Below are 14,021 nucleotides of genomic sequence, written 5' to 3'. Positions count from 1 at the left end.
TAGTTAGAGCCATCGAAATACACATCAGTTTGATTCGCATGTTGAAGCGAGATAACTACTTAAATCTCTTTAATAGTTTGCTACGGACAATTAAAGTGCCAGGAAAGTGCAAATAAAATATATAATATATATATATATATATATATATATATATATAATATACTTAACGTCTTTAGACTCTGGCCTTTCCGCTATAGTCATGTTTTCGCTATCTGGGAATGAAATTGGCTTCTGCCAATTCATAAGATTAATTCATGACTTGTGCCACAGCACAAACAGACAATATATGCACAGTGTTGGTAAACGTTGCCGAAAGCAGGCAGTTAATCAATCTTGAGTTTCAAAAACCGATAAGCAGTTATAAATATGAGCGAGGAAAAACCACACCAGAACCAAAAGCAAGAAATATAGAAAAATACATGTCCCATCAGCGGAATGATAAAGAAACTACTCGAATTTGAAAGTGGCTAAAAGCATTGAGCAAAAACCGTGACAACAACATAACAGCACGCAATGATACAAAACTGAAGCAGAAACAGCAACAGGGCCAAGGAGCGCGGGGCAGCGAAGCAAGAGGAGGGGCAGTGGGACAGGGAGAGGGACAGGGACAAGCGTTAAGCATTTTCTGGCATTGCCGGGCTGCAGAAAAGGATCTACATGATTTATAAGACACATTAAATTGAATATTCAACATAATGTAGCATTTAAATGGGCAACACAGCAACTATCTACATATGTACTATATATACATCATATATACATACATATATATACATATATATATATATTTATATTTATATATATGCGTGTGTGCGTACACTAAATACAAATACATACATACATATGCGTTGCCATCTCAAGGTTCTTGCCTCGCAATGGCATTCTGTGGCTTACAACTGGCCAAACGGTCTGGCTGGGGCTGAATATCTAATGTCTAAGTGACTTTTGGCCGCGTATAAGAGCATGCCACAAAATCAAAATACTTAGGCAGCACCTAATGGCATGCCTAGTTGCTCCATCTTATTTTGTTTTTTTGTTTTGTTTTTGCGTTTTGCGGAGCTTTTTATTAAAGTATCACATCTCAAAGTTAAGCCAGCAATTGAGTTTTTTGCCCACAAATGGTAAAAAGAAGAAGAAGAAGAAAAAAAAATACTGAAAGCGCACAACTTTTAGCGTCAAAAAATTATTTAACTTCAACGTGTGCAAAAGTAATTTACCAAAGCAGAACGTAGTAAGCATCATAAATCACACGTTCTGCCCTACAGCAAAGTGCCAACTATAACTGCAAATACTGACACACACACACGCACACACACATACACACACACACACACACACACACACACGCACAACGATGTGGGCACGCGTTACGTGTGCAGGTCAAATGTGAAAAGTCAGCCAATTTGGGCCACATTTGACAGACAAGGCGGCGTCGTGACCAGCTGCCCACCAACTAAACGTTACACGCCCCCTATGCCCCCTATATACCCCAATACCCCTACAATACTACACTCATAGTGCACCATTTCCCTTATCTCTTGTGCAACTTTGACGCTGTTTTATCAATAACTAGAAATGGCTGTAGATGTGGACTAGTGATTTGATATTCTCTTATCATGATCTGAATCCATTAGTTATGCAAAAGTATGTAACAGGCAGAAAGAAGCATAATATATAATAATATATATTGTTGATCGGGGCCAACAGCCGAGTCGATAGAGCCATATCCCTCTGTATGCACAAGCAACTCTCAAAGATTATCAAACACTGTCGACCAAACGACCAAACGGACAACAGACATAAAATCTGTGAATAAATGCGACCAGTTACGCAAGAAATGCGATAGCATTACAATTGTTGAAAAACAACCGATAAGCTATCGATACCATTAGCTATCGATACCATGTAGCTATCGATACCATAAGAAAGCACGCCATAAATAAAAACAGCATAACAAGTTTGTCAGACAGCAGCTGAGAATCAATTAAAAATATATATATGTAGATCGATCCAATAGATCCATAATGAATTTTAGCGACAAACTTGGCAGCATGGATTTCTTAAAATTTTTAATGCACTCCCAGCAGCTGACCAATTGGGTAAGTAGTAGATTGCCGTTTTCATGCAACGTTTTGGCAACGTGCTTAACTGCATTTACAGCGCTCCACTGGCGGGCCAGAGCTGATGTACATTGTCCTGTCGCACGAGAGCTGCGATCTGGACTCGGTTGCTAGCACACTGGCGATTGCCTACTTGCACTTTCGCAATCGGGGCATATTCAAGCACAAAATCTTGCCAGTTTTGAATATGTTGCGTTGCGACTATGCCAGCAAAACGGAGGTTAAATTTCTGCTCGAGAAGCGGAGCATCAATGCCGAGACGCATCTTGTATTTCGCGACGATGTGCCCGGCGATCTGTTGCAGTGCAGTCGCTTTATTTTGGTCAACCATCATGTGAGTCCGTTTCACTATTGCAGCGAGGAGGTCTACGACTATCGGCCCTATCAGTGCGAGGCCGCCCGTTTGCCTATCTATTGTCAACGGATCATGCATCCGATGCGCTCCTGTGCGGCCATCGTCACCGAGCGCTACTTGAGTCGCATCTATAACTCGTCGAACGTGCAGTGTTTGTTCGTCTTTGAGCTGCTGCATGCCGCACTCCTCTTGCAGAATAATTTTTTCGAATATACACTGGAGCAGCTGTCGGAGATGCGCGACTTTCATATGTTGCTCTACCTGGAGAAGCAGCTGGGCATTCTCGATATGCCCAAGCGCACCATTCTCCGCGACACACTGGTGCGTGCCATGTTCAATTTAGACGAACTGACACTGCCACAGATTCTGAGGCGCGAATTCAAGCTGATGTGCGCAAAGAATGAGAACTATTTTGTGCGAATCGCCCATTGTTGTTTTCCCATGGCCGTGACACGTTTCATCTCGTATGAGTTCGCAGAGCAGGCGCTGCGGGAGTTGGGTGCAGAGAACAAATTGAATTTTATCATGCTACTGGGCACCAGCACCCAGCAAAAGGGCGGCCTGGGGATCAAAGAAATCGGGATTATACCGCTGGACGCACTGCGTGCCGTCGGTGATCGCCGTCTGTTCGATCATTTGATTATCAATTTAAATGCGGCAGATCAGCCGCTGCTATCCCTGGAGCCGTACCGCGGTCTAGACTTTATGCGGGGCGCTTTCTTCATTATCGATGAGTGCAATATTAAATTTTATGATATACTAAGTCTCATGCAGCGCATCATCTACGACTTTATATCCAAGACAATCTAACATTGTTTCATTTTATTACTATTATTATTATTATTATTATTATATGTGAAAATGACATATGATAGCCCACTCAACTTCACCCACCCATACACCTTTCTACTTGCGAGTCTAACTCTGTTTGTATGCTCATTTGACGAACTTACTCCATCAACATTTACACAAGCTAATCCACTGTGGGATTATTATGCAAGTCAACAACTGAACTCTGATATAATGCAACATGATTAAAACCCTCATCAGATATCAAAAATATGTTAATTATAATTACTTGAATGGCATTCTCTTATGTAATTATTTGTTTTATGTATGTATAATTTAAATAAAATACACAAGAGAGGTGAAAATGGTAATCGTTGAATGAAAAATTACTAATGAATTTCTGCATATGAACAAAGTAGTTGTTAACTTTTTAAGCAACGATAACAGATCTGATAACAATCAGATAAGTGATTTAATGGAGTCAAACCATAAGTGAACTAAATATGAATTGAAGCAACAGTGCTGAAAGCCGAAGGCTTTTAAATTATGGTTTGCGTACGCCCCACAAATACATGGAAAACTTGGTCGCTCTGAGTGAAGATTATGGAAGAAAGGCAGCGGGTAGGTTTGGGGAGGGAGGAAGGTGGCTTCTTGAGCCATTACACAATGCATTAATCTAATCATATGAGAATATGTGTGAGTTACTCACGCAGTCAGTTGCCAAATTCATGGACTCAAAAGTGGAGCTTAATATATGTATGCATGTGTGTTACCCTCTTGTTGTTGCTGCTGGCACAAACAAGCACACTCAAACACATACACACACCCGCACACACTCGCACATGGGCAGAAAAAAGTATTTGCAACTTGATTTATAAGCGCGCTGATGTCAGTTACGTGCACGCACTCAATAATGGCAGCAGGCTGCTGGGTATATGGGGGGCGGGTGGTATAGGGGAAGCGGGGATTGGGGATTGGGGATTGAGGATTGGGCGTCGCATGTCTGTTGTTGTCTTTGTGCTTTGGCAACAAGGATTTGCAAAGGAGTCGCCGCTATTGCTTAAATTGCTTGCAACACTTTTTTTTTGTCCCCATCGCCATTTGCCATTTGGCTTTAATAAATCGCTTAGACCTCCACACCTGCAGTCTGTCCGCGCCGCCCCGCTCTCTGTAGTGCTGATAACAACGACAGAAGTCAAAGACGATGAAAAACAGGAAATTCTCTGACGTCAGTCGCCAGTCGAGAGTTAAGCATCGAGAGTCGACATTATTTTCTGGCGCCACTCGAAACACATCCATCAGCCCCGCATTTGTATGAAGAACTTAATGCTCCGGGGAGGCGTAGCTCGGTCAGGTGAAAGGGCTTTGGCTGGAGCTGCCTCCCTAATTGTTACACTGCTCGTTTTTTTTATTACTATTTTCGGTATACACTTGCACAGGGTAACTTGAAATGCATGATGCTTTTGAGGAGACACCACATTCTAACAGACATTGTTATTATGGACAAGGAAAATGAGGTGCAACTTATTTAATGAATTTAGCTGATTTCGCAAATTAGTAGCATTTATTTCACCCGGTTTTGCTACACAAGTTTCATTTAGAAACATTTGGGTCTACTTCTAATACAACATAACTACACAAATGTGGAGTATACCATTAATAGCCAGACCTGAAATAGGTATTGTTAGAAAAATATTTGTTTAATTGCAATTTTTTTAAAAATATTTGTATTATGCATAAATTCGTTTAATAAAACGAAAACATAAATCGAACAAAGTGGTAAAATTCAACTGTAAATCAAATTTGTTTAAGACAAACAGAAATATGATAATTCGAACTCTGGAACAAAATTTAGATGCCAAATTAAGTTCTTCGTGTTAACTATTTTTAATGTATTCTGTTTATATAAAACGCCTCCAGATGCTTTGCTCAAATTGCACTAGAAAAGTGTTTTGTTTTATTGCCTTGAAGAGTATCTAATCGTCGTCATCGCATTGATAGACATTCATGCCTTTTGTATTTGGTTGTTTTCTCTGTTTTGCTGCAGGTTTTTTTCTTTGCGCTTCTTGTTTACTATTGCATACTTTTGTGCGCTGGGCGCGTAATGACGATAATTGCTGTTGAGCGCAGCTCTAAGCGGATTTTAGAGCCACCATCACCTGCAACTAAATGCCCACTCTCCCACTCCAAACAGTATTTAGCTGTCTGTGTTGTCAACAAAAGTTTTCGCATTTGACTTTTATTCGTATACCCTACAAACAAAAGAAATATGTGACTGACTGACTACAATATACATAGACTATTTGATAATATGTTTCACTTATATATGTACATATTTACATATTCTTTAGTCGTCGAACTCTCGTTTTACACAGTCAACAGTTGTGGTATTATATCAAATTAAGGCATTTAAAACTATAAATTTTTTTATTTACTTCAGCTTAATTTTGTAATAATATTATTGTAATTCACAAAATTATTAATTTTTCGATTTACTTCAGCCTCAGCTTTAGATATCAACATTTTTTAATATGTATATATTTATACCTTTCTGTATTCAGCTGACCAAAAGCTATGGCTGCACTTGTAGAGCATTTCAAAGTCGTATTCGCTTTATTTCTTTAAGCGCTCTTATTTATTATTTCGTTTCAGTAACGCGAAAAGGTTTCCCTTTTTAATTTGCACTTGCCATGGGTAAATTGGTTGTGCATGGCAACGTTTGTATTTCAAAGAGCGCACGAGGCTTGCATTAATTAAATTCATTAGAAGGTTAAAAGGTGCTCCCAAGTAGACATGAAGCTGTTGTAACTGCTGTAACTGTTGTACCTGATGCAGCAGCTGAAGCATCAGCTAATTAGCAAATGGCTTAAAGTGTGTGGCAAACGAAGCATATGCGTGAACCAACCAGATAGAGCAGTCAATATGAAAATACCAAGCAGCAATAACTGAGACATCTGAGGCACAACTCAGCTTGACTGCAAAAAACTTCAAATGCAATTAAATATTGCGCGCGATTAACTTGAACTGCAAGTCAAGCACTTTGGCAATAGGATATGGCCAAGCAAACAACAGGGGCAGCTGGGGCAGAGGGGATGACTTTATTGTCCGACTTGCCAGTTGCCCAGCATGCGCTGGCTTTGCATATTTCCGGCTTCCGTTTTAGGTTGCGACATTGTCCCGCATTTTAATGCCGGCATTTACTCTTGGCAACTTTTACCATTTCAATATACATACATTTTCTTTTTCTATTTGCCTTTTTGTCTAAAACTTGTTTACAGGCCCAAAATTATTGTGAAAGACGCTAACATTTATGACAAATATAAAAATAATGCGGTCGCGTGGCTGGTGTGAGCTTGGTTAGAGGGCTGGGTGGCTGAGCAGTGAGCAGTGAGCAGTAAGCAGTGTGGGGTGTGGGTGCGGGGTGGCTCTGACATTGGCTTTGCCATGTAACAGGTAATTGTTTTCGTGCCTGTCGTTTCGCTTCATTTGGTTTTGTTTTCGTGGCATCGCTTTTACTTACTTTTTTTCCTTTCTCGTCTTTTCTTTCTTTCGGCTTTGGCATAATTTATTGTATTCCTTGTCTCGCATTTGCATAAATATTTTAATTTGCATTTTAACAAAATGTGAAATTTGTTGCGGCCGGCTTCACAAAGTCTATATATGTATTTTATATTATTATTTAAATAGTATATGTGAGCTGTGTATATCCAAAATGGCTTTATTGTTCTCTTATTTATGGTTCCAGGCTTTCTCCAAGTGGTTGTCTTATTATTCTCCGTACCTATTTATTACTTAATATACTCTAATACCAAAAGCTTATTATAAGCACTTTTAATAGCAGCTCACCAAACTTTAAAGGGTCTACAAAGACCTTGATATAAGATCTATATAAACATGTTATTAGAAGAAGAAAAGTAACAATTTTGCGCCACTAATTTTATTTATTACGATAATTGCCGCTCAATCAATTTTAATTAAATTTTGCCTTGATTAGGCATAACATCAGCTTTCTCTCAGCTTTATGGAATATTAATTAAATATCTATTAAATTATACTGTTTGTTTATTAGTCTGTTGGTTATTGCATTCCCTAAATACAGCAACAACAGCAAAGTTGGCAATTGATAGTTGAGCTTTTGGTCATATTCAAACTGAGTCTTTTCTTATTACTCGTAGCTGAACAGATATATATATATATATATATATAATTCATAAGACTTAAGCTTGATAGATGATAGACCTTGCTTATCAAAGCAATTGCAATGATTAATCTAATTCAAGCCCAATCCGACACTTAAAGGTTTGCAAGCAATGATCCTCTGGCAATTATCGAAAGCATTTAAGCGATGGCCTGCCAATACTTACAAATAAATTGACTGTCTATCGTACATATTTGATACGGACTATGAGCAGTTACGTAACTGTAATTGCAACTAAATTACAATATCCTTGGCAAGTGTGTAAAATGTATAAAAGATGCGAGTTAAATAAAACTGAATTTGTGTGGCATCAAACGCACATAATTTAATAAAGTCGAGGCGTGTTAGGGGCTCGACATTGCCCGGCGGCGTTTGTGCTCCAAAGCCGGCAATCACTTTATTATTAAGCTAGACGCACACTCGCTCACACACACACACACACACACACACACACACACACACACACACTCACATGTATCCGCAGACACAGTTCATAAAAAAACAAACAAAATAATGGCATCAAATTTGAAGATTTGATGCGGGAAAATGCTTTTCACGTTTTTAGAATTTTGGTGGCTTTTGTGCGCGTCTAGGCAGCTTATTGATAGATAATATATTTATATTTAAATAACACTTCATCATTCTGCTGTCGATGACGATGTTGGGGCCGCACTGTATTGTGCTAGGCGCACGAACAACGCTGCGTATGCGTAATATTGTTTGCTTTCATGTTTCGATGGTGGAGCTGGGGCTGCGGCTGCGGCTGCGGCTGTGGCTGCGGCTGGCGCTGCGCTAGCGGCTGCGACAGCCTTATAAATAAACTTGATCCATTACACACATACAATTTGACTTGGCTGCTGTCTTGAGTGCGATAAATTTTGGGCTTATGATTTCAGCCCTTTTATTATTGGCCACGCCCGTTGTTCGTTCAGCAGCGCATCGAGTGCCTGCCATTTTCATCTCATTTTCATTCAATGGCACAGTCTCATTTTCATTTTCATTTTCCTTTTCATTTTCGTTTTCATTTCCATTTTACTTTTGGCTTTTGCCCGTCCACTCAAGCGTAAAACAACGCTCGCAAACACAATCACAGAAATGTACACGCACACACGCACACACCCACACACACCTACACGCTCTCACACGCTTACACATTCACACACTCGCCGGGCGATGAGCAGCTCATTGTCAGCTTTTCGAAGAGCTGTGGGCATTTGGCTGAAAATAAATAAACTATATAACAATAAGGCAGTCGAGCAAATTAAACACACACAATGGCCTCTGTTTTTTTTCTTTTTTCTTTTTTTTTTTGTGTGTTGCCACAGAACAACACAAATCTTGCTTGCCATGTTAGTTGTAAGGAGTTCACACTCAGCCGCCAGCAGCGAATCAACGAAAATTAACACTATCTAACAAAAGTATATTCGAAGCGACCGTCATTGGCAACACTAATTCTAAAGGAACCGATAATGGGATGACATGTCAATGATGAGAACGTTGTATTATCTGTAACACGAATACGACAACTATGACTTAAAGTGCGAGCACAATAAAATAGTAAACACTTAATTAAGTTGAAGTGGATAAGTATACGTGTTAAGATATTCTTTGAATTCAATATGCATATCGAATACAAACCAAAACACTAAACAAAGGAGTACAACTTATGCTGACTAATTTGTGTCGTGTCGTGTAAAGAAAATGCAACTAACTTAAATATATTTAAACTGAATTACAAAGTGCTTTCAACTTTCTGTATACACCAACATAAACGGATAAAAGTTTTCCTGTTATTATTGAACAGAGTCTTTTTCGAATAACTAAAGTGTTTGTATATATGTATATATTTGCGGCTGCAAAGACTTCTCTCTTCTAAATGAAAGGAAAATATGAAATTGTGGTTCTAGTTTAAGATTCTGCAGCAATATGCGCACCTGTCCTTAACATAAATGCATTGAGATATTTATTATAGATTTACATATTTACAGATATCTACATATATATATTCGTATTTATATATGATTGTGCAATCACTTTAATTCATATTTAAGGATATTGCTAAGTATGGTGTACAACAGCGGAAGACTGATAGTTTAATTTATTACAATCTATCAAAAGCATTTGCGAGAGATTTGTGTTTTTTTCTTCGTGTCAACTTAAAAGATTATTTTATTGAACCATTATCTGTATGCATTTATGTCTGTGTATTTGTGTGTGTGTGTAGATGGGGGGTCCTTGTGCGTGCTCGTAATTATATGCTACATCATCTTTTATGGGCATAACAGGCATACATCTCTCGCATTTATTTTCAAGTGTATCAAACAGCAAATGTTCATGCGTTTCATGGGCCCCTCCCCGCACCGCCCGGTCGAGCCCCTCGTTTGTTTGTGTTTAATCTCGTTTTAATGCCGTCGAGCATCATCGTAAAAATTATTACATTAAATGTCAGCGCAAAGAGATGCGAGGCTACATTCAAGCACAACACAACAGGACACAAAGTAACAAAAGGTGAAGATGTAGTAGAAGAAGAAGAAGAAGAAGAAGAAGCAGAGCAAAAGGACGAAACTGATAAATGAAAAGAGAAACCAGAGCGGCGAACGAAAAGGAAAAGTTTGTAAGCGGCGGGCAGGAGGAAAAGTAGTCCGTAGGTTTAAGAGGGTCGTTATTATTAAATTTTACACACACACACACACACAACCACACACACACCCATACACGTGCTGAGCGCAACAATAAAATGTACGAATATATGCCCAAAAGACATGTTACTATCTCCCTTCCACACACACATACAGACAGTAGCATTATGCCCGAGCCACTAAAATTCAATTTTTACAAGCATAATGGTTGCAATGGCAGCACTGATGACACACACACACAAACACACAAACACACACACACACACATACACACCTATACAAAAGTACATATTTAAAAGACACACACACACACACACACTGCACACCTTTTGCTGTCTTCTGTCTTCCGCATTTGCCATTGTCTTTGTCTTTGTCTTTATGTGTTGTTATTGTTGGCTTCTTTCTTTGTCTCGTTCATGTTCTTCTTCTTCTTCTGTCTCTGCTTCTTCTTCTGCTTGTACTTCTTCCTCTTATTTTTGTGCTGCTGAACGTCGGCAATGATTTTGCCAACTGCCAACTGCTTTTTATGTGTCGCACGTTATTAAACGAATTCAAGCGCGGAATATTGCCAGCCATCCAGCCAGCAAGCCAGCCTGCCAACCAGCCTGCACAGCAGACTCTTCCGCTGCACACACACACTCACACAGCATACACCTTGTGTCACACACACACACACACACCCACCCACACTGCCCACAGCCATCAAGCGTGCAAGTTGTTGGCCCTTTTGTCAATACCCGGCAAGCCTCATAAAAGGCACATCAGATGCCATTTTTCTGCTTCGCTACAAATTGAAAATTTCATAAATTCTCGCTTCTGTTTTACAGACAGCTTCCCCCCCAGTCCCAGTCCCAGTCCCAGCCCCAGCCCCATTCCCATCTTATCTGGCGCGTGGCGACTGCTTAACGGCTCATTAGTTTAATAAATATGGCACAAGCACAAACAATAGATATGTTACGCTTATATTCAACAAAGGGAATGGAGTACACCTTGTGCAACAACATTGAATTGAATTGGGTACTCGTTGCTAGTATTTTCTAGTCAAGACTGCATTTTTATGAGCCACAATTCGCTTGAAGATTCAGTCGATCCAGTGTCGTGTGTTGGCTCAAGAACAACTTCTTCCTCACATTCGAAAATTGCATTACAAAATATATTATTTATTTTTTATATTAATAAACAAAACGTTTCATATTTTTATTGGAAGTGGTAACCTGGTAACTGAAAATAATTACATTTTAATTTGATATTTGAAAACAAGACGCCAGCAAACAAAAATCCAACTTTCAAAATAACCACATTTACTTTGGAATATCGACAGCTTTCAAAATACTATCAATGAAAATGAATCAAATACCAAATAATTTCATACAACTATTTATTCTTTCACAAGTAGAGACAAGTTGCAGTGAAAAACCAGTTGTATTCAATCTGAACAAATCAACATGGATTATTTTAAGATATTCTTGATAGTAGTTTGGCAGCTGCTCAAAGTTGTATGCTACAATTCTGAGCACGCACAACTCTCAACCAACTGAAACCGCTAATCATGACCAGCTACAGCAAGGATGTCGGTTATTAGGCGAAAAGTGCTTGTAATGTCGTTGCACCACTTTTAACAGCAACTACTTCCTTTGCGAGCTAAAAAACTGCAGCATGGACATGTGTGAAGCTGCAGTTCTTCGACTGCTCGTCAAGCGTTGTCATATCCACACACACACACACACACACACACAATGTGACACGCATTCATACAAGAAATGTAACTAATGAGCCGTATAATCATTGTTATGTCAACAGTTTTCCTGCCTTGTGACAAACGACTCACACAGACCGTTGAGCGTGCTTTGAGTGTGTGTGTGTGTGTGTGTTTGTGTGCGTTTTGGAGACATCTTGGGGCGCAGGAAATTTACTTGCACATGTCAATATAAATAAGCGACATAGCTACACGCCTGAGTACCTACGACCTTATCCCCCCCCTCTCTAAACAGCATGTGTTGAAACTTTAGAGCATGAGCAAAAAAAAAAAAAAAAAAAGAGAGCCAGAAAAACTTCATTATTATCATCGTTATTTCTATAACTGTTCTGTGTGTCAAGTGACACCCACCTTCGCATACACATACACAAAAGAAAGTGACAGAGGCTGGGATGTAATTGCTGGCAGTCAGCATCATGTAGGAAATAAGCAATTTGAGAGATCATTAATAAGTTAAAGTGCCAAGAAAGCGACCCAAAAAATAAATAAAAAAAGAACGAAGCAAAATAACACCAACGATGATGAAATAAAAATGACATCAACGTATAAGGGACATTAAAAGCCAGGCACTCAGCACTCAAACACACACTCACACACACACACACACACACCAACAGACACATGCACATATCATACATGTGTTAAAGGCATTTTGAAATGCGTCAACTGCAACCGATTGGTTGGTGAAAGTTGCACACAAGCGACAGCAATGCACACGATGTAACGTGACGTCATCACGAAAGGAAAGGAAATTGACTCAATTTGGAAAACAGAGTCTTAATACACACACACATACACGCACACACGCACATCACACACACATCACACACACGCACACACACACATCACACACACATAAAATAGTGACTGCAACCTCAACCTCTTTGCATGCAGTTGAATGCACACAGAGTGTGCCTCACAGGTGATTGTCAGTTAGATTTGTGGGACCCTTCCCCACAGCCACAGCCACACCCGCAGCCACCACTCTCCTCTAGCCCCCCATTGTCTGGCAGATCAAGTTTGCCGAGTTGCGTAAACTGCAGCCGAAAAGGCTCGGCGAGCAACGGCAACAATGGAAAATTATGTTAGTGGCTTTTGCCGGTCATCAAGCAGCTTAAGGTTGGGGTAAGGTTTGCATTGGAGTTGGAGTTGGGGCTTACGTTATACACTAAAAGAAAAAAATATACATATTAATATATATAAGTATATTAATCAAATCACATAAACATAATTTGCACATACATTTTTGTAGTTTCATTTAATTGAGGTTGGCGAGCAGTTTGTGGGGTGCGGACTTATTCTGCTTTGTAAATAGAATTTGTATTTTATTTCTAGCTGTCGTTGGTTTTTGGCTTAGCTCCGATGTTCTCTGCTGTGCTAGTTAACGACTTTTCGCTGCACTTTAAATGTCATTTGTGGAGTTTGTTCGCGGCCTTTAAACAAATTAGGGTTACGTGTCAGTGGGCAGCCAGGCAGGCAGGCAGTCAGGCAGTCAGGCAGTTGCATCTAAGGACCTGGCATTGTGTTTACCCATGCGCGTTGTTTTTTAGCAACAAGACATTCTGCGGCCATTGCAATGCTCCAGCTTGCCTCCCACTTAAGTCCAACTAGTTACGCCATTGTCTACTTCTTGGGCGGTCGCTGTTGTTCCACTTGGTCGCATGGTAGCTAAAATTTGTTCTAACAAGATTTGTTTTTGATTTGAATTTTCTGTTGGCGTCTCCGCCACATCCCTGCCACTTCTTCTGCTACTGCTTGTTACTCCAAAAGTGTGTTGCGAACGCTACGCGAAACATTTTTGCATAAACAACTTTCTTTGTGCACCGAAATGCAAGAAGCAGACGAACACAACAAGAACAATAACAATAACAAAAACAAAACAAAACAAAATACAACAAGTACGCTGCGAGACTGCTCTGCAGGACAGGGCATGCCACTTAAGCCAATTAGTCTTTCTGCCACAGCAGGGCAAGTCCCCCTCTGCTCTGCGTCTCCTCAGCTCTTGTTGTTGTTGTTGTTGTGTGCGTCTACTGTCTCGCCTTTGATTTAGAGTTGTCAGTGTGTAAGGACTGCAACTGTGGCTGTACCCAATCAATGGAGCGTAAGGGCTATGTAATCTTTGCAAGATATATATGTATGTATGTGACCAGTTGTTGTTGAGTTT

The 14,021-nt window shown here is 39.8% G+C and overlaps 2 protein-coding genes across 2 annotated transcripts in view; both read left to right on the top strand.

Moving 5' to 3' along the window:
- The window catches only part of LOC6564645, a 77,244-nt gene that overhangs the window by 709 nt on the left and 62,514 nt on the right, over positions 1–14,021 (top strand). The window lies entirely within an intron of this gene.
- On the top strand, positions 2,032–3,544 carry LOC6564643. The gene is made up of 2 exons (XM_001991721.3): positions 2,032–2,099; positions 2,161–3,544. The coding sequence occupies exons 1-2, from the start codon at positions 2,052–2,054 to the stop codon at positions 3,283–3,285; spliced, it is 1,173 nt and encodes a 390-aa protein (XP_001991757.2). The 5' UTR covers positions 2,032–2,051; the 3' UTR covers positions 3,286–3,544.

The sequence above is a fragment of the Drosophila grimshawi genome, unplaced genomic scaffold (assembly GCF_018153295.1).
Source record: "Drosophila grimshawi isolate 15287-2541.00 unplaced genomic scaffold, ASM1815329v1 contig_848, whole genome shotgun sequence".
NCBI lineage: Eukaryota > Metazoa > Arthropoda > Insecta > Diptera > Drosophilidae > Drosophila > Drosophila grimshawi.
Note: the sequence above shows the minus strand (reverse complement) of the source record. Positions and strands in the feature narration are given on the sequence as shown.

Bases quoted from the DNA above. Each gene is read 5' to 3' on its own strand.
- LOC6564643 (XM_001991721.3), top strand. From the start codon at position 2,052: ATGGATTTCTTAAAATTTTTAATGCACTCCCAGCAGCTGACCAATTGG. The intron at 2,100-2,160 runs GTAAGTAGTAGA...CTGCATTTACAG, and splicing joins CCCAGCAGCTGACCAATTGG to CGCTCCACTGGCGGGCCAGA.